Source organism: Toxotes jaculatrix, chromosome 11 (genome assembly GCF_017976425.1).
Source record: "Toxotes jaculatrix isolate fToxJac2 chromosome 11, fToxJac2.pri, whole genome shotgun sequence".
Classification (NCBI taxonomy): domain Eukaryota; kingdom Metazoa; phylum Chordata; class Actinopteri; family Toxotidae; genus Toxotes; species Toxotes jaculatrix.
Window position 1 is genome coordinate 9,564,835 of NC_054404.1, and position 20,682 is coordinate 9,585,516.

The 20,682-nt window shown below is 38.9% G+C and overlaps 3 protein-coding genes across 4 annotated transcripts; 1 reads left to right on the forward strand and 2 right to left on the reverse strand.

Annotated features, from left to right (window-relative positions):
- Window positions 1-4,771: 4,771 nt before the first annotated feature.
- On the reverse strand, window positions 4,772-5,965 carry LOC121189471 (alpha-2A adrenergic receptor-like). The gene has a single exon (XM_041049617.1). The coding sequence runs from the start codon at window positions 5,963-5,965 to the stop codon at window positions 4,772-4,774; it is 1,194 nt and encodes a 397-aa protein (XP_040905551.1).
- Window positions 5,966-7,797: 1,832 nt separating this feature from the next.
- Window positions 7,798-11,614, forward strand: smndc1 (survival motor neuron domain containing 1). Of its 2 annotated transcripts, none has more exons than XM_041049619.1 (6): window positions 7,798-7,934; window positions 8,291-8,410; window positions 8,951-9,093; window positions 9,722-9,883; window positions 10,059-10,212; window positions 11,003-11,614. In XM_041049619.1, exons 2-6 carry the CDS (start codon window positions 8,291-8,293, stop codon window positions 11,138-11,140), a joined length of 717 nt encoding a protein of 238 aa, XP_040905553.1. In that variant the 5' UTR covers window positions 7,798-7,934; the 3' UTR covers window positions 11,141-11,614. The 2 variants fall into 2 exon arrangements, with proteins under 2 accessions (XP_040905553.1, XP_040905554.1); XM_041049620.1 differs by lacking the exon at window positions 11,003-11,614 and adding an exon at window positions 10,322-10,900.
- LOC121189472 (max-interacting protein 1-like) lies at window positions 11,609-20,363 on the reverse strand. Its single transcript, XM_041049618.1, has 6 exons — window positions 20,057-20,363; window positions 18,855-18,957; window positions 18,615-18,644; window positions 17,148-17,262; window positions 14,192-14,363; window positions 11,609-14,067 (listed from the first exon to the last, which is right to left on the reverse strand). Exons 1-6 carry the CDS (start codon window positions 20,283-20,285, stop codon window positions 13,904-13,906), a joined length of 813 nt encoding a protein of 270 aa, XP_040905552.1. The 5' UTR covers window positions 20,286-20,363; the 3' UTR covers window positions 11,609-13,903.
- Window positions 20,364-20,682: the final 319 nt, after the last annotated feature.

A 20,682-nucleotide genomic window follows, 5' to 3' on the forward strand; every position in this document is an offset into this window, starting at 1 on the left:
TGATTGGATAGCAAATAAATGTAATTTCCAGTCTATTGTTATTGTAAGTTTATTGTTGCATTTTTCTGCTTGTTCTACTTATCTACTTGTAATAAAAGATAAAATGAGTATGGTCTTTGTTTTCTTTGTTTATTGTGGAGCAAATTCAAAGCACATTTGTGTAGTTGTGTTAAAATCACACTGAAAAAGTCAAATGTATCATATTTTATTTAAATTGTAAATTTACAGTAAATTACTGGCAAATGAGTGCATTACTTTTACAGTAACAATGTAAAAATAAGCTGTGAAGTTACAATATAAAGCTGTATTTTTGGTAGAAATTACTGTGAAATATTTACAGTAAATTACTGTGATATATTTACACTGATATTTTCCAACTTTGTAGCCACACAAGGCACCATCTGCTGACTAGTAAGGTAACTGCCACAACACACTCACAGATTCACAGATGAAATGGCTTTACTGAAATATGGTAGTGTAGTAGTGGTCATGCATGTGGAAGGAGAAGGCACCTTAAACTGTTTAGACAGACTGCAACCACTACTCCACGTAACTGGAATTTGGCCACAGGTTTGGATGCCTAAGCAGGGCCTTGTGATTCCAGCGTCCATGACAGTAGTCAGTAGGTTTGCCTTGTTGCCTGAGACCCTGTCAAAAAGAGGTAAAACAGACAATGTTAACATCCTCGCGGTAGATAACAAGGGTGACAAAGAGAAACAGAGAGCCCATAGAGATGTCACAGTTTATAGTGTGGTACAGCTTGTTCTATCTGTGTGTAGGTGTATGTTAACTGTCAGCTTATTGAACAATGAATTGTTGTGTTTACTTTGTGTCTGTGTGTAGCAGACATCATCCAGGAGCATGTCAGTGGGATGGGGATGGTGGTACTGTGCATCAGCTTGTGCATGAGGAGAAAAGTTGGCCAGACTGGCATTGGATACGATCAATAGCACAGACAGGAAGGAAGAATTATGGTGTCCGGAGCAGGAGATTTGCCAGGGCTTCATTTGTTACCAATGAGGATTTGTTGCAGAGCCTAGAAAGCATTGCTATAGATGGTGCTAGAAGTTTCACGGAAGGCGAACTACCTCTGCTTGATGATGATGCGCCAGGAGAAAGAGTTATTAGACTTACACTGGAACTTTTATCGTATTCATTTTATATTTTTTTGTATTAAATGTTAAGTTATTGTGACTGATACTTAAGGTCATGGATAAGACAAATGAGTAAGACCCATATTTTGGGACTATTCATAACAGTTTAGCCTTTAAAACTTTTCTCCCAGTTTCCTCCCTTTCTTTTCTCCTATCTCATTTAAATGCATACACATTATACCCAAGGACACGTGTTGCTACAAGGTCAGAGAATATATGGTAAAACAGATTTTATTTGTTTAGAAAATAAAACAGTGAAGCCAAAAAAACCCAAATACATCTGAATTGCTTAAAGTGGAAAAACGGCTACATTAGAGTGTTATGTATAAAAGTGACACATATTGTGATCCCATGTTGTCGTCCCCAATCCCTTGGGGTCTTCTTGAGCCCCTTCCAGACAAGCATGTTTGGGGTTTTGATGAGTTAAGAAAATATAAGTACCAATTAGCTGATTTTTTTATTCCCAGCACTAATCACAATAATCCCTTTCTCAAGGAGTGGGGATCAAAAATGGCCTCTAATGGGTCTGATCCTAACAAGCAGAAAACACTGGACCTGGCAAGTCATTCAGGAAATAAACACATTTTCCACTAACTAGAAATATTGTAATGAAATGTATTAAACACATTCAAAAACTGTTGGTTAAAGTATGATTTTTCACTGAGTGGAATTTCCATTGCAGATGCACTGGTGAGCAGAGGGAGAAGAGAAAGTAACAGAGTGAGATTGCTTGTGGTAAATTAAACAGGATCTTCCTGCTGCTTACATCCTTCAGAATGTAATTTGATTATCGTGCATCCTTATCAATTCAAGAGGGAGGAAGTATTATGTGCCCCAGTGTGCATGATGCATTGCGCTCAATCCATAATGAATGACCCAACATTCAATTAAAAACACTCTATTCATCACTAGTTATGATTTAAACTTGTTAGTATGGCCTTGATGCCTTTGTCTGACTCTGTGCAATCCAGCCTCGACAATATCTGTATGTCTGGGACGCAGTCTTTGGTCTTTAAGTTCACCAGCCTCTTTGAGAGACATGACTCGCAGCTTTAAAAAGCACTTACTGAGTTATAGGCGGGAGAAATTTGAAGTAAATGGAGAAGACTGACTGGGGAGCTGTGTGAAAGTTGCCAGAACTCCTGCCAGAGGCAGCTTATAAAGCATAGTTTTATAAGCTGTGGTGTCACAAGCATAAATCATGACGCTCTGAAGTGCCCTTTAGAGGGTGAAATAAATCATTGTCTCAGCCGACAGCAAAAGTGGACGTGTGTGTGCATACACGCTGAGAATAGCAATCATTATAGTAACCAGCTATTTACAGTTTGTAACCAACTATAATTTATAACGGTGTGGATTGAGGCGTAGAAGACTGAAAACTAAATTCACTGACACATTTGACAACATTCATTAACACAATTAATTCTGTATGTCATGTGTGTTTTTGTGGTTTACAGTTAACATACTAATCAGGAGATGTTGCCAAGTCAACTCTTTTTATTGAGCTGTTTTTTTCCCTTCAACTCTTGATGAGTTTTGACTGTTGTAATGGGTATTTTGGCATTTCATCTCTCTATTACTTGATGAGAATGTGCTTCAAAAATGTAATGTATGTATCCTGCTGCTCAAGCATAGTGAGAGGCTCCAACAGGGTTGTCATTTTAATTAAACCATGTATTCAGAAAGCAATTACAAACGCACTGGTGTGCTATGAGTCAGGGCCAAGAAGAAATAATATATATATAAAAAGGATTGTCTTGTATATTTTTCATAGTAGTTAATATTGCATAATGTTGATTCTTTAGTACTAATACATGCAGCTACTTTTGTTAAAATGTTCCAGCAACCATGTTTCAGTTTTTCACTGTTCCTAAGTGCTGTTAATGGCAAGGACCACAGATTTGTGTATAATTGGTGTACAGATACTAGCTGTGAGCATCAGTGCTCCAACAAAGCCTCGTAATTATTAAACAACCCTGCGGAAATAGATTTATCTTTCATAAATTTTACTTGCCACAAAGCCCCAAATACCAAGGTTTTGTCAGATTGTTCGTGGGAACTCTATGGGCAGTTTACTATTTGTGGTGAATAATAGATGTTTTATTTTAAGACTTAGGGACATGGTTGAACCCAAACGTGTACCACAGGAATCTCTGGACACTGGAGTCCCAGAGAGAAAGTCATGGGAATATTATATTAGTTACTGTATGCATGAGAGGTGACTGGTGGAAATGTTTGCTAAGTTAAAACAATTATGCCTGTTGCATTCACTTTATTTCAGGTTCACATACTGATACTGGTCTAAAAGTCTATTTGATAAAGAAATGTTGATACATAAAGAAAGATTGTAGTGCTATTTAATGTGTGCTAAAAAGGAGAAGAGACAGGGAGTGTTGATAACAGACCAAGTCAAGAAACACAACACATTGATAAGCTTGTGTGGATATTAACCTCACAGTGTAATTTGCAGCAGCCACTCATATTTCTATCGCTGCATGATTTTTGTTTGACTCCAGGGGAGGATTTAATGATATCCTGATATGAAGGGCTATAATTCATGATAAACCGCATTCAGTATTGTTGCGCCACTGATACCTCCCAGGTATAATTTTCTTTTCATATAATTGTCTTGTGCTTGTTATGAGAGAAGGAGATAGTTGGTGACATTGGATACAATTTCCTGTCATGTTCTCTTGCTATTGTACTTGAACAGTACTTGTACTGTTGTACAGAGGTTTTCTTTTTTAACCCACAATACAAGTAGCACTTACAGTGGTATTCTTTTCTAAATCTGTCTTTTCTTTAATTCTCATGGCAGTTGCAGAGAAAGAGAGATTTAGTTTCCAAATAACATGCATCAATTTTGGCATTTCTTTTGCAAAATAATTGCTGCCTTGAGCGCTTGGTTTAGTTTTCAGTCATAATAAAGTTATTGGCAATGGTTGTTCATAAGCTATTGACATGTCAGTAGATTTTCAATATTTGTAGGATATTGCACAGCAAATATCAGTAAACATTTTCTTGCGCTACACTGCGGTCTGTCAATTTGAAAAATTGATAAATGCAGGTTGCATGTTCTGTAATGTGATCCTTCGAGATCTTAATACCAACATCATTAATTTCACAGTCACAGTTTTCTTTCAGAAGTGATGTGCAGCAGTAATCTCTCCTTTCATTTTTTTTGTTTGTTTTGTTTAAATCATATTGTCAGTCGGTCTTTAAAGACTTAAAAGTCTTTATGTTTTAAAGCACAAGTACCCAAAGCACAACAGGTGATATAACTAACAGACCAGTTTAAATACTGTCACAAAACAAACACAAACATGTAGAAAACATATCTTCTATGTTGTCGCAGTTGTACAGTGTCAAACTCACAAGTTTTCACGGTGGAATATTTGTCATCAAACAAACTGTACATTAGATATGTTTGCATGATTTAACATAAAAACAAACACTAACACTGAATTACACAAAATGTAAAAACACAAAAGTAAAATATGCTGTATTTCACATTTTTCAAATATTCAATAAATATCCTTTATCTTTTTTTTAATATAATATTTACACTGACCATTTACACAGACCAAAAATGAATGGGGCTTATAAATAAATCTTATTTATAAGCCCCTTCTGTCAACTTTACAAAGGATCTTTTTAAAAGACCTCCTGAAGTCATTATTGAATATAGTGTATATAACAGGATTTAGTGAGCTATTGCAGTAACCAAACCAGAAAAACATTTTGAACAATGTCTCTGGGACGCAGCAGGTGTCACACACAGCAGTCAGCGTGTATGTGAAGAAAAAGGGGAACCAGCAGAGAACAAACACTCCCATGACCACAGCCAGAACAAATGTGAAGCGCCTCTCTCTGTATTGCCTTCCTTTCCACCTGCTCACTCTTACACAAGGCTGCACCTCTGGTGTTGGAGATGTCTCTCCAGGTCTCACCTGAGCCACTTTGGTTGTCCTGAGACCTTTCTTTTTCTTCAGGGAACACAGAATGGTTTCATTCCCATCAGAAGAGGATGGTTCTTCCTCCATGTCAAACCCGTTGACCTCTCTGCCGTCCCCCCCTTCCACCTCCTTCCCTTCTTTGTCTTTTCTCTCCAGGGGGTCCAGACCACACTTTGTGTCATTTTCTCTTTGTCTTTCACCTGGTGGGGCTCTTGTTATTTTCTTGGCAATCTGGTAGATTCTAACATACACCATAATCATGATGACGCAGGGTGCAAAGAAGGAGGCAGTGCTGGAGAAAATAATGTACCATTTCTCCTCATTAATCTTACATTCAGGGCTGTCCTCTTTACCCTCATCCTTTGTCATTGTGATAAGCGGAGGGAATGAAATGATGGCCGCCAGTACCCAAACTATGAAGATTGTGCATTTAATCCTGCATGGTGTCCTTCTCAGGTTGTACTCAATCGCTTGAGTTACGGACCAGTATCTGTCCAGGCTGATGGCACACAGGTGAACAATGGATGAGGTGCAGAAGAGCACATCCAAAGCAAGGTAGATTTCACACCACACTTTACCAAAGTACCAGTAACCCATCAGTTCATTCGCTAAAGAAAAAGGCATCACTAAGGTGGAAACCAGGATGTCTGCACATGCCAGAGAGACTAAAAACAAGTTCTGAGGTGCCCTCAAGGCTCGGCTTGTAATCACAGCAATCACTACCATGACATTGCCAAAAACGGTTAGCAGGATCAGGATCCCCACCAGGATTGTTAGAGGCACATAGGTCTGCGCAGTGTATGGATGCCTGCCAGGCAAAGTCTCATTTCCGCTGGTGAAGTTAAGACAGCCCATCAGGATGAGCTGTGGTGTCGATGATATTGTCTGAACAGTGCTCTGTTAGGAGGCTCAGAAGCTGTGCTTGCCAGCAGTCTATTAATTGCATCCATTCAAGAACACAGCATCAGAAAATTGAGTCTTTTCATTTTGTTCACTCGAAGATACTGTTGAAAGAAATCTCTGCTTCTTTGAGAAAATAGGCACCAGCAGTGAAAAATTACAAGATATGTTCCTTTATATTAAAAAGACAAAACAAAATAGTAATAAAGGGAACTTTGATTTTTCCCCCCAGTTTCCCACATCCAATATCTTTAAAAATACATCTGTTCTGTAAAAAAAATATATTCTTCATTCACCAGCCTTTCAGAATAAAACCTTGCAGTTAAGTCCCTTGGAAGACATTTCATAAAACAGACTTACATTGCAGAGAGTGCTGGCTCTGGCAGATCTTTTCATCTGCTGTGGCTGAAGTGGAGAGTACGTCTTTTATATGGGCTTGATCTGACGCTGAAGAGCTGTGATGCTGGCTCCACTTCAGTGAGAGCAGGAATGGGCGGGGTTCATATGCTGCTGGAGATTTAAAAGCAATTTGGTGTTGCTCATAGAGCTGAAACCATTGGCTGATTATGACATTAACAATATTTTTGATTTATAGATATAATATCTGTAGTCTATTAAATTACAATGGATTAAGAGTACACTCTATATGGTTTGTAGTTCAATTTCCCAAACAAAATGTTTAAATATGTCCTGAAAGAAAAATGGCTTGAAATAATATCTGAATCTGTGGGGAAGATCAGAGTCACTTACTGTAGAGATCAGTCACTAATAGTGTAGGAAAACAGCAAGAGCAGTACATTTGTAAGAATAAAAATTTCATCTTGACGATTGTTTGCTTTCTTGATAACATAATAGAATAAATCAAAGTGAACGTGGTGAGACGTTTTGTAAGTTTTCTAAACTATCGTCAGCTACTATGCAAAAAGAGTGCAGCTAGATGACATTTGTAAAGTTTACCTTATCCTTTGAAAATATCATTTTCAATTTTGGTGGCTTGTGATGGTTGTCACAACATGCCTGGGGGGGGAAAACTGTTCTTTAATAGAGTTTTTTACTTGAGCAACCCAACTGTGTTGTGTTTTCCATTACATTACATCATTGTTTCACCATCTACTTGTGTCCTGCTTTATTTCAAGTAGTTACAAGCATGCCAACCAGCATGCTTTGCTAACTATCCACTTTAAGATTATTATGTAATTTTGTTTAGCAGGCTAAACTTTTTTGGCCTCATGCAAAGCCAAGTCTGCATGTGACCATGTCTACTTTTATGTATGTGAATCATATCCAGGTCATTGTGATTTTCAATTTTGTTTGCTTTTACCCTTATTACTAGGATTTTACTGGGATAATGTTTTTGTGTTGTGAGATAAAAACAGATACTGATTTAAATATGGATGGCTGGATACATGAAACATTTACTTAGAGAAAGTCTGAAAGTTCTTTGTCAGGATAAACTGTATGCATGTTGCAGTTATTTTCTGTGCACAGTTAATAGGAGCACCTTTAACCTAATGGTGTAAGTTTTATTTTTCTCTTCTGCTTTTTGTATATGCTGGGTTTTACAAAACATGCGTGTTTTGCAAAATAACTCTGCCTTGTAATCCCAAGTGTGATGAGCCAATTGTCTGACATGAAATAGAGCTATAAATGCAAATATGTAATCTGTCAGTATGGGAAAGTGAACAGAAGATTGACGAGACTGTTGCAGACGGTGTCGCTCGGGGGCGCTAATGAGCCTCTTCCTGTGGACTTCGTGCGAGAGGCGTTGTTATCGCGAGAAACTTCTACGGGCTTTCGTTTGGCTAGTTGAGCAGGGGCAGACGGGGAGCGGATTGTTGTTCTTTGTAGCAGCCTTTTTGGGAAATAATCGAGCAGGAAATTTGAATGCGTATTGTATTTATCGGACAAGAGGGTTTATACGGAGGTAAGCCAACATATCAACCCTTTGTTTTTGTAATTTCTCCTCAGCCACTCGTAGCTAGCAACACAGCCGTCGTACGTTAGATTTACGTCGACGAAGGAAGGCCGAGGGACGTTGCTAGCCGTTTTAAGCTAACGTAAATATTAAATCATCTTTTAACGTGTTTTGTAGATTGCGTATTGTCCATGTTTCGCCTATTACGCGTTTAATACAGATTACACGAGGGATTTGGGTAATTAGATTATTGCTAATGTAAGATGGCTCATTAAGTTAAAATGTTTACCATTAGCTTATCGAACATGTGCTAATACAGCTAGCTAAGTTTTCCAGAAAACTGTACTGTTTTTGTCCTCACACAGATGTCGGACGACTTGGTGAAACAGTTAAGCAGCTACAAAGCACAGCTGCAGCAAGTAGAAGCTGCCTTATCTACCGACCCGGACAATGAAGACCTTCTAAAACTCCAGAAAGACTTACAGGTTTGTGTCTCCACGTTTGTGTGAATGAGATATATCGAGAGTATGTAGGGAGAACATAGCTGCAACGATTTGTCAAGTTATCAGTCTGTTGATTAACAGAACATTCATCCGCAAATAGTTTAAAAATTTTGTCTTTGTTAAGGCAAAAATGTAAAATATTTGCTGTTTTTAGATTCAGATATGACGATTTGATTACTTTGTATATCTTTGGATTGGATTTTGCCTGTTGGTCAGAGAACATAAAAAGAAAAATACTTAGCAGATTAATCAATAACAAAAACAAGTAAATCTATGTTATACATTTTAAAGACAGAAAACATGGGTTCCTAATAAATTACACGCATGTATCTGTGTGTGTGTGTATGTATGTATGTATGTTTGTAATTGTCTTACATTTTAAGAAGGAACATTGTTACAGGGTGGACTTTTGGTTGTGAATGAGGGGATGACCTCTTCCTCCTTAAAACATACCTATGGGAAAAATTGCCTACACTCTCCATGGACATCTGACTGTCTTTTGATTGTGTTTTTTTCCCACAGGAAGTCATCGATTTGACAAAAGACCTCCTGACCTCACAGCCCACTGATGGTGCTTCCAGTACGAATGGCTCAGACACAGTGCCAACAAAGCACATCTGGAAAGTGGGGGACAGGTGTATGGCTGTGTGGAGTCAGGATGGACAGTGAGTGTCACCAGACTCTTCTCACGAAAAGTAGTTGTTGTGTGGTTATTGGTAGATAACTGTGTATCTTAGAGTATGAATAAACTGCTTATATCATGCCTCAGCTTTTTAGAGAGATTGTTAGTAAAACCTAAATGGAACAGTTTTACACAGCAGAGGCAAGGCCCAAAGTAGAGCACAACTTTGGCTCTCTATTGTGTAATTGACAGCAGAGATTGGCTAGAAGGCATGGATTCAGTCCCAAAGTGTAAATGTCATGCAGTAGCGTTTGCCAAATAGTCCACCGGGGGATGCTCTGGGATAATGTATGGGGATAATGTGTTTATTTGGCTTTGAACAAGCAGCATTTTTTCCCCCTCAATGTATTTGAAACAAGAAAAGATGCAAACAACTGTAATTTTAATTTCATGCATGTTTGACCTTAAGGGAAACAAAAGTCAGTTCAGGGGAAATACATATTCTTGAAGGATATTCATAGAAAATGCTCTAAGAATCTCTTGTGGTCACATATTGCACAGGTTAACTTACATTTATTAAACTTTATGCATTAGCGTTAAACCTTACTTATTAAGTAGAGCTTGGGTCTTTGGCTCATACTCACCTGCTTACAGACGTGATTCTTTGGCAGGATATATGAGGCTGAGATTGAGGAGATAGACCGAGAGAACGGCACTGCAGCCGTTACCTTCACTGGATATGGGAATGCTGAAGTGATCCCACTGCAGAACCTTAAAGCAGCAGAGGAGGGGAAACGTTCTGATGAGGATGGGAGTGTAAAGCCCAAATCAAGGTATGAGCAAAAAAAACTCTTGTCTTGCTCATTTAATGTGCATACACACAAATCTGTTATTAAATCATTCTTATTTTTTATTTCGGTTAAAATATACGGGCAGCATGTTTGTAATTGTATTTTTTTATTTGTGCATCATGGACAAGAGCCAAATGTTTCTCCTTTTTCTTTTTAGGAAAGAGCAAATAGCAGAGCAAAGAGAGTATAAGAAGAAGAAAGCCCAGAAGAAGGTACAAAGGATGAAGGAGCTAGAGCAAGAGAGGGAGGAACAAAAGTCAAAGTGGCAACAGTTCAACAACAAAGCCTATTCAAAGAACAAGAAAGGACAGGTAAGATTTTCATTTTGTTTGTTTTTTTTAGAGGTCTGACTTGACTTGAGAGTGGACAGTGGTTTTATCCTGTACATGTCTTGTTTTTGCTTGATATTATTTTTCACAGCAGTGGTTCAGTAATGAATCCCCACAATGGGATTTCATTCAAATTAGCTGGGAAATAGCTCTGTGATAGCAGAATATTTCAAAGAGACAAACGGCAAAACAAGATGTCTATCAGGTAAGAGGATCTGGTGATACGGTCTTATACTATACTTCTAAAGCAAGGTGGTGATGGAAATTCAGCACCCAGACTAAAGGACAACCCTGCGCTAATGTTTAAGGGAATATTATTTTGAAGTTGAATTCACCGTGGGGACCGTGGAGACATGTCATTTACTATAGAGGCAGTCAAACTGCATTTTGGGTTATTTTATCAGATCTTATGATATGTAGTGGCCTTGTCACAGTTTAAAAGGCCACTGACTTTGCAATTAGGAAGGTTTGCTTTGTGGTAACCAGTTTCAACTAGTATATCATAGGAAGACCCAACTGGACCCATGGCCTGCACAGCTGTGATTTAAGCTACTTGAAGGATCAGCCACTATTATCAAAACCCAGCATATCCAGTTGTCTTTAAAAAAAAAAAAATGCCAAACTAAAGTGTGAATTCAAACAGTTGCATGAAGCTTTCAGTAATTTAAAATTTGAGTTACATCATTCATCTCTTGTCCGTCATGCATGTTAAACTTGAAACATACAGGTTTGTAACCATTGATAATGGATTATCTGTTTGGGTTTTTTATAGGTAAAGAGGAGCATATTTGCATCTCCAGAAAGTGTAAATGGAAAGGTGGGAGTGGGAACGTGTGGTATTGCAGACAAACCTATGACCCAGTACCATGACACGTCAAAATACAACGTCAGACATCTAATGCCCCAATGACCTGATATATCCTGTACATAAAAATCCACTGTATACTAGCTGTATCAGTGCTTTCCATTGTGTTTATACATGATTTAAGTTTCTCAAGTAAAGAAAGCTTTGAAAGGAAGTGCTTGCACACCATTGTTTGAAATATTGATGTAGTTTTCTTATATATATTATGTAGGTAAACAAAAAAAAAAATTCCCAGCACTGGAACAAGGACATATGTAAAAACAGGAAGCAGTGTTTTAGAAAAGCCCAAACGTTTGCTGTTTGTGTCCAGCTTCCACCCAAGCCAAACACCTGTTGAGATGTGTATAAAAATACATCCGTAGATTTGGTGGGTAAATTTGAGGCTGGATTTTAAACACTGAACAGTTCTCGGTGTGTCTGAACCTCAATAATGGTGTTGATTTGAGACAGCTGAATTCACTTTTTAATTTCTGTGTATATAACAGTGAAATAAACATTTTCTTTCTTTTTTTAAAAGAATTGCCTCCACCGCATTGGGACTGTTTTTTTTTTACATTTACCTTTTCATTGTGGTTCTGTCAGGTCCTGTAGGTGGCAGTAAAGACTTGTATGATTATTAATAAATCCATGTCATGAGCGGCACTCAGCAACTTTCAATACAACCCGTTTACCCATCAAAGTTACACGAGTTTTTTTTTTGTTTGAGATGTTCAACTTTGTTAGTTCAAGATGTTTAATGTACTATGTAAACTGCAGACTTGATGGATACTTTGTTGTTTTCTTTGAACAAAAGTCAGGGTGGGAAACAACTGTAGTGTGTCAGTCTAATTCAAGCCACCCAAGTTAATTATCTGAATATTAACGGACGGCTTACCAAAAGAAAAAAAACACATTGGTTTATGTCTGGGTAGTAGAGGTTTATTAGGATTCCAGGGACAGTTGTCAGGAACTGTAACAAAGTATTAGCAGGGGACCAGCAGCACATGTTTTGCAAAAGAGTCACCTTGGATGGCTGATTAAGCACAAGAGAAAACATTCTGGGGTGTGCTTTAACATACTTCCTTAACAAAAGTTTTTTTTTCATAGTGCATTTTATAGTTTCCCAAACAGGTTGGGGGGAAAAAGACCTGTAACAAGGAACTTTGTGCAAGAGTCATACCCATGTTAAGACACAATTTGGTAGTGATCTGCTTAGAACTTGGACCAGAAAAATGCAGATACGTGGTCATATTGAAATGGTGATGGTCATATTGTCTTATTTGGTTTCATGGATTCGAACAGCAGTGCAATTCTATGTGTCAAATATACATTTAATTATTAGTGGGAAGCCTCCAAATTTCAAGGATTTGACCTTGTACTTTTTCTGCTACAATACAAAAAAGATACCGTATTAAACATTGAAGTATAAACCAAAATTAGTATTCTGTAGTGTTTGTTGTTCATGCTACAGACATTTTATAAGACTTGTCAATCCAAAGCACATTACAACATGATTAGAAAGGCTACATTCAATACACATGCACCATAGCTTTTTTTTTTTTTTTCAATTACAATCATTTTTAATGCTGATTATTATTAACTAATACCATTACCAGAGCAAGTGGAGAACTAGCAAACAGTAATTTGGTGTTGGACGGACAGAATAGTTTGTTGTTAACACAGCCAACATTAACGATATGATAAGACTAGACATGTTATTGCTTGAACCTTGTGCTTGGACAAGTGCGGGATAGCTTATTACTGTCTAAATAAAGTTGAATTTGCACAGTGTGAAAGAGATGTTTCCTTCTTTCAACAAAAAACCACTGAGTAATGCATTAAACCTGTAGCACTGCATATTCTTCAGTGGGGATTAATTACATCATGTCGAGAAATTTGGTAACATTTAAAAAAAAAAAAAAAGGAAGGAAAAAAATAAGCAGTTTTTTTTTTTCATTCAAGCATGACCAAGACCTAGCTACAATTACAATTAAATATACCAAAAATAAATACTATAATCATATGCAAAATAAATTAGAATAACAAGGGTGGACCACACCACCTGTTTGGATATGACTGTGTTTCAGTCAAGAGGAGGGACACCACGTGGATCAATGATGGTTGTGGGTCCTAAAGCAGAGGTTATAGAAGTAATAAACATTTTGGAATGCAGACATTGTAGCCCTTGCCACTGGCTTGTTCACTAACAAGAAGTGCCATCTGGATATATTATCCAAAGAAAAAGGGCAATGTTTTTTACAAGGCAAATGGAGCGAACGTTCCCAATGGTGAGCTTCTAGCTGGTATTTTGTGTGTGTGTGTGTGTGTGTGTGTGTGTGTGTGTGTGTGTGTTTTTGCTGGTTTCAGAGGATCAACTTGACTAAAGGTAGAGTTTCCTCTTCAGTGTTGGACACTGGTGCAATCATGGGTCCTCTACAAGATCAGTATTGAGTGCAGGTATGGATGATTCAAGCTGGCTATAGGTAAAGGGACATTCAGGTGATTGGTTAAGTCAACTTTGAAAATGAGTAAACTTTATATTGCCACAGAAGTTAAATTTGAGGCTGTGGTGTAAAGTGTTTCAGACTGATGTAGAGGAGCCCCTTGGCTTTTGGAAGGGGGCAATTTTAAACTTTTATACTGAGTTGAACTTAAGGCTGGTTCTTGGGTAGAGTAGATGTTTGATTTGTCAGGTAAAGGTGGGACTGAGGCTGGTTCTTCTGAAGGTTGTTAACCTAAACTGCAAGGGAGAATGGAGCTGTAGGCTGGTACTTGGAAAGGTGAAAGCCATAGAAGACTGCAGCTGAAGTGAACGTATAGGCTGGTGCTTTAAGCAGAGAAGGCCAGTTTTAGACTGCATGTGGAGTAGCCCTCGTCACTGGCTGAGCTCTGCCGGCTGCTGTGGTCATCCAGGTCACTTACACCACTGGTGCTTACACTGTCCATTTCTCCATGGGAGAACTCAGTGCTTTCCACATCAACTTCAATTTCCTCTGTTCAAACACAAAACACCAATATGAATACAGATTAATTTTCTGAATCGTGCATTAGAAGTACGAACACTAATGATGCTGCAAAGTTGGCCCTTGTATAAAGCCTCTAATTTGGTCATCTAACCTCTGTCAGACTCTGAGCGGTCAGAGTCCATCCGGGAGCCTATGCTGTCTGTACGGACCCTTTCCCTCTCTCCATGATTCTGGAGCTGGGCTAGCTGCCTCTGCAGGTGCCTCTGCTCTCTCTCTAAGGTCTCCAGCTGGTGCTGACTCCTCCGGTCCACTTCTTCAAGTTTCTGAAAAGAGAGAAATGCATTAGAGTTAATTTTGTTGTTGTTATATAGAAACCTAACAGCAATCACGGCAATCAGTGTGTTTGGACCTAGAGTTGCTCTGTGTGCTTGTAAGAATTATTTTGCATTAAATTACACCATTTTCACTACACCCCTCTAGATATTACTCACGATTAACGGCAAAGCAAATGCATGAGAGGATGGTGGACTTATCTCGTGTGCAGTAATGTGATGTTAATATGTAGTTGTTGCTGACACCCCCTGTGCCTTCTAATAAATTATTCAACACACAAGAACAGCAAGTTGCTGGCTGGATTGTAGAGGAATAGCTGGTGTCTCTGTGTGGGGTGGATATAAGTGAAAGATTACTGGAAGAGGCAGAGTAATTGGTTTATGGGTTTCAGTATGCAAATGAAAATAAAGGTCATCCCGTCCTGCTTTTGGCAGAAACATTTTATTTTTCGCCTTCTGAGCTCTAATTTATTTGCTTAAACTTCTGCACCTTGGTCATTGATTTTGGCTCATTTGTGGTGTTCAATAGTGGTTTAGAGAAAAGCCTGGAAAGTTCAAAGAGCAAACACAAACAGCTCACTGAAGGTATATCTGCTTAAGCTAACAAATAACTAAAGTCCTGGAGATGCAATGTGAACCTCAGTCACCATAAGGGTAGGTCAGAGCCAATCCCTTCATCACATCTGATCATGCCATAAATTAAAACACGGATTGATGTTACTATAATAGCAGAGTAAAGAGCCCGAAGATTTTGTATGTGAGCTAGCTGAACACAGAACACACACAGAAGAGTATTACAGGTAGCAGAAATGGCTGACAAATCCAGAGGATATTTGTAAGATTAGTACTGATTCAGAGTACGTCATAACTTTGTGAAATTCAGAAAAAAAAAGACACTGCAGTGTTTAACAGTGACATATGCTGTTTCGTATCAGGTACTGCGCCTGGTTCATTTCCTCTGTCTCCCATGTGGATTCTCCAAATTGCTGTGCCATTAGGGAAATATTTGCATGACATAACTAATAATGTTCTCTCTGCTTAAAAGCCACCCTTTAACTTAAATAAATATAACATATAATTTTCTTAGCAATAACATTTTCTAATTATTTTAACTGTTATCCTCTCCTCTAAAATACTCCATACTGTGTACATTTCCCATGAAAAAAAAAACTAGTAAAATTATAGTTTTTTGAATGGAGTTTGGTACAATGTGCAAGTGAGAGCAGTACTTAAATGTGCTTTTTCTGTAGCACAATACACAGTGGGTTTTTTTGTCTGTTTGTTTTTGTGTGTTTGTTTTTTACTTCCTGCAGCCATGAGCTTCATGCTGGCTGCACCTGCTTCACCCTTTTACTCTACTACACAGCCTCTGGTTCTAAAAATACAACACAGCAGCATTCAGAAACCACATTTCCTGGACTTCAAACAGGCAAGTCCAAAGTCAACAGTTGACATCATAGCTATTTATCCATTACCCCCCACTGTGATAAACTCCCACAGACTGCTGCCAGGACTGCTTTCATATTGCATCCCTCAGTCATCCCTCTGCTGCTTCCCACCGCAGGAGCCTGCACAGACTGGGCCCGAGAAAGGCGAATATTAAAAAATATATATATATCTGGCTTAGATCGCAGCCATCAGGGGAGCCAGAGTGTTGAGTCTTGGATGCTTTGACGTTACAAACACATTTGAGGCTATCATCAGTCTCATGTAGTTCAGACGCACTCAGTGGTCCATTCAGGCAGGCAGTTCTAACAATCAGGACAGATCTGGTGCTCTCAAGACCAATAGTCAGTGTGCTCTTCTCACATTATCCTGTTGTGTGAAAGACATAGACCTAACCAAAGACTTGCCAAAGGTTCAAAATCCTGCCAAGGACAGCTCTTACAACAGCCCCAGGAAGATTTGTTCAAAGGGAAAGAAAAGCATAAATAACCAAGGAGCAACCATAATGTTCCAATGCTGAGGCCAAGTGCCTTAAGGTGCAGTTCATTTAATGGTTCTGAGAAAACTGGCTGTGTAGATGTGCCCGGGAAAACCCCTAACTACTCTGTCTCTGTACATGCTCTACATAACTGAACCACTTTTAATGTAAGGCAACCAAGTGAGAGTCACCAAACTTGCCTCAGTTCTGTGTTCAATGTCCTTACTATTTACATTAGACATGTACCTAAGCCAAAAAGTTCAAAGAAGAGGTAGAAAAATCAGGCGTTTTTCTGCTCACCCCCTGGTGTTTATGCTGTGTCAAGTATGATTACAAAACAAACAGGTTCGCTGGTATAGCTTTTCATCTGGAAACACACCAGAGGATGTACAGAATTTCAAGGTTCAAATGGATTTCAGGCCAAATATTGAGCTTTCTGTGCAGACAGCAGAGCTGCACTGTGATCACACCTGATGGACAGTAAAGTATCTGTAAAGAGACTGTGGGCCAAAAAGAGTTAGAGCTGCGAGACGAAATACAATTTTGTTCTAAACTACAAAACAGAATCAGACTATTGACTGGTAAGCCTTAGGTTTTGTATGCCATCACTACGGCTTCACATTGGGCCTCACACTAGAATCAAATGGATACTCAGATCACCCCTTATATATCAAAGTCATCCTGTATAGTCCTGCAGATCTATTTGCTGTCAATATAACATCAACAGTTTTTTACTCGAGGGAACAGCCACATAACTCATAATTCTAGATATGTGTGAGCAACACACACACATTTTCTATGGCTTTGTGAGTGTTTTCATTACTATAGGGGGTTTCCTTAGTGTACCACACCTTGATATGTGCTTTGGCCTTGTTGAGCAGTCCCAGTGTGGTGTGCCGACTGCAGTCTGGTCCCAGAGGGATGAGGGACTTCAACCTCTCCAAACAAAGGCGTAGATGTGCTCGTCTGGGGGAGGAGGCACAATCAGGAAGGGTCACTTCTCTTTAGAGACAGCATATATGTGCATTGTAGAGTAAATATACACAGCAGAAAATTGAAAGAGGAATTTCCAGACTAATATATTCAGACTATTATATTTTAATTAGAATTGTAATAGTTAAGGCAAACAACTGTTTGATTGGTCCTGATCAATTCTAGTTATGGTACCACTAATCCATCTGTGATGGGCAATGTAGCAGTCAAGATATTGAGGCACTTGATTTATCTGTTTATCCATATTGCTAGTTAGCCACGCCATCTGACTCCTTTGCAATTACATATGGATCTGTCTGGCCCCAGATTTAAAAGCTGCTGTGGTCAGCATGATACTGTGTTCCTGATCCACCAAGGCCTCTGGGCCTGCGGTCTGAATGAATGCAGAAACTGGCAAAGGACACTCACTATCCTTTCAAATAATGGAGTAAAATGTAGGTCAAGTTGTGATGTCATCTTTTCTCCCTGCATTGGGCACCATTTTGGAATAAAAAAAAATAGTCCAGTATGAAATAAGCTTTCCTTTTGAAGATGCCCTTTTTCTCATCACTGAAACTAAGATTCTCCCACACATGAGTGGACATTTAATTTTTGGATAAATGTGTCTTGACATTTGTTTGCCGCTCAGAGCAGAGGCTGCCACATCTCGGAGCTATAGAAGCAAGCTGCTGTTAGATTTGCAGCTGAGAATCTCTCAGGAAGGAGCCCTGTTGTCTGGAAACAGACGGTTCCCGTTTGCTGACTGGGGAAATGTCTGCAATGTCCTCCAGGAACAGTGCTGCTACTGCGGCTGCATTACACCTCCCTTTTATTTGCCTTGCAAAATGGACACTGCTCCAATTTGTTGATAAAATGCCTTTTTTGAAGTCCAGTGATGATAAGCTGATTCATAGCGCCGCAATACATCGTTTTGAAATGGTATGGTCAACATTTTTAGCATAACACCTAAATATGCAAACATGGCAGAATAGAAAAAGCTTTTGGTTTATCAGCTTGAAGCTCCATTCTGAGACTGCTGGCACTTGAGATAAACTCCCTGTGTAGCTCATTTGTTACAGCAGATTAAAGACTGTGGAGGTTGTCTTTCTCCTGCTGTGGTGTGACTTGCACGTCCACATTCTGAACTTGTCAAGCATATGTAACAGAAGTTGATTGAAGGTAGACAGAAGTAGAAATCTACGATAACGGCGCCAGTCACAACATTTCACTATCTTCATCTTGTTTCTTTTTCATGTACCTAATATCCCTGAGTGTTCCCTTTGCGTGCTGTCTGTTTTAATCATAAACATTCAAACAAATGACCTCTTCAGTCTTGTTTCACTCACCTATTTTTTTCCAGTTCATTGTGCGCTGACCTGTTGAAATTATAAATATATAAACAAAACTGTTATGCAAGTGTTCATAATGCAAAAAAACAGCCAGCATTTTAAACATCTTCGTCAATGATTATTGTGTATCAGAGAGGATTTAAAATGCCAATTGTACTACATACATATATGAAGACTAGCATCATATTCACATCCTCTATATGTTATTTGAGGACCTTTTACAGCACATTAACCTACCTGTTGTGAATATTGTCCAGTTTCCTGTTTTTGAATTTACGTTGTTTCTGCTGATGTGCAGTCTGGGTTGCAGGGTATGTTGAAGCGTACCCATGCTCACACTCTGGTGAAGAAAAAGATTAAGAGGATTATAAATATATATATATTGTACAGTTTTTAAAGAATGTGCTACACGCAAATTGGCCTGAATTGTTCAAATCTAAAGAACTAAAAACTTATAGAGAACTCTTTATGGAAAATATTCATTTCAATACACTCTTGCATTTTTTTCTATGATTTGTAATTATAATGTAAATGAGTATCTTGTGTGAGTAATTCACAACAACCCTCATTAAACACAGAAATGGGCCTCGAGGAAGAATATTTTGTCAAAACGCCTTTTTACGCTACAGTATTCTCACTGTTGCTTTAAAAGCCTACAGTTCCCATGAACCCTCCCTCCCAGTAACATACGACGTTAACGTGAACCTGCGTGTGATTGGCCAAATGCAGTGACTCTCGCGCTGGGAACATGTTTCCCGACCAATGAAAACTTTACAATTTGTTCCATGTGGAAACCATGTGAACAACACATACAAGGAAGCAGCAGCTGCTGCTTCAGATAATGATTGCTGGGCTTTGAACTAGGATTTTTTTTTTTTTTTTACAGAAAATAAAATCTAAATCGCAGTTTGCTGATGTAAGAGGGTGCGTGAGTGCGATATTTTGGACACGATATTTTTAGGGAATAGTCGTGAAAGGAGCTGCGATGAACTGAGATGGAAGATTAAAGGGGACATTTGGAGTCTCAAACCACAAACGTCTACATGTATTAACCTGAATGTGCACATATGCATATGCAAATAATGAACACATAAACCCGTGCTTATTCAAGAAAGTCTCCCACGGTCTGTTAAAGACCAGTTTTAATGGGAGAAGATCATTTAGCTGCAGGCTACTGTTGCTATAAAATCTGTCTCTGGCGATGCAGTTGCTTGCTGATTTTTTTTAAAAATAGGCAATTTATCGACTTCTTATGAAATTATAATATGCTGTAAGTGTTAGGTCGATGAGACTATAGTTTTTCAGTAGCAGGTGAAATATCCTTGGCTGCTGACGGGCCGGTTCATCTGTCCGCTGCGCGTCTTTTGTCGCCTTCGCCTCTATTGTTGTCTGCTCGGCGCATTACATGTTAATATCCCCTACAGCCCGTGTTTACTTACTTCCGTTGTTCTTCTCGATATTTTCTATGTAATTTGCTGCATCGAGCAGCACTTGTACGTTCTTCATAAAAGTGTCGATTTGGTCCATTGCGGAACATTTGGAGTATAAAACGTCGCTGAAAGAATAGTCGGACATCTCTCCGAAATCCTGCTGGTCCATGGACGCATCGGACTCCGACAGGACCTCCTCGGGTTTCAGCTCGCTGTGCTGTCGCATGTACTTTACCATTTTCACTTTAGGCTGTTTTTTAGGGGGGCTTTGACAAAGAAGCAGCGCTGAAATTGCACTCCCTGTCCCGTCTGTGCACTGAGCGGATGACTGTAATGAACCAGGCTGGATGGAATTGCAGTCCTTAGCCTCAGCCACTTGCCCTACTTGGATAATCCCTCCCACTAACGCATGCACATTGCATTCATTGTCAACTGTGCCATAATAAATCCTCATTATCAATACTGCAGGAGAGTAACAAATAACACACTTATGTTCAGTGACATTATGAAATAATGCCTGCTTTCTCTTGGAACAATTCTGCTTTACTTCAGTTGACATAAACTGAATAATTGTGACAAATGGGATCTGCCTTTCATGTGCACACTGTTGTGTCTGGGTGTATGTGAATAGACTT

Excerpts from the sequence above, each read along its gene's own strand:
- smndc1 (XM_041049619.1), top strand. The coding sequence starts at position 8,291 with ATGTCGGACGACTTGGTGAAACAGTTAAGCAGCTACAAAGCACAGCTG. Across the intron at positions 9,094-9,721 it reads GTGTGGAGTCAGGATGGACA|GATATATGAGGCTGAGATTG; the intron begins GTGAGTGTCACC and ends ATTCTTTGGCAG. Across the intron at positions 9,884-10,058 it reads AGTGTAAAGCCCAAATCAAG|GAAAGAGCAAATAGCAGAGC; the intron begins GTATGAGCAAAA and ends TTTTCTTTTTAG.
- LOC121189472 (XM_041049618.1), bottom strand. The coding sequence starts at position 20,285 with ATGGTAAAGTACATGCGACAGCACAGCGAGCTGAAACCCGAGGAGGTC. Across the intron at positions 18,645-18,854 it reads CTGGACAATATTCACAACAG|GTCAGCGCACAATGAACTGG; the intron begins GTAGGTTAATGT and ends TAATTTCAACAG. Across the intron at positions 14,364-17,147 it reads AGGCCAAAGCACATATCAAG|AAACTTGAAGAAGTGGACCG; the intron begins GTGTGGTACACT and ends CTCTCTTTTCAG.
- LOC121189471 (XM_041049617.1), bottom strand. The coding sequence starts at position 5,965 with ATGGGCTGTCTTAACTTCACCAGCGGAAATGAGACTTTGCCTGGCAGG.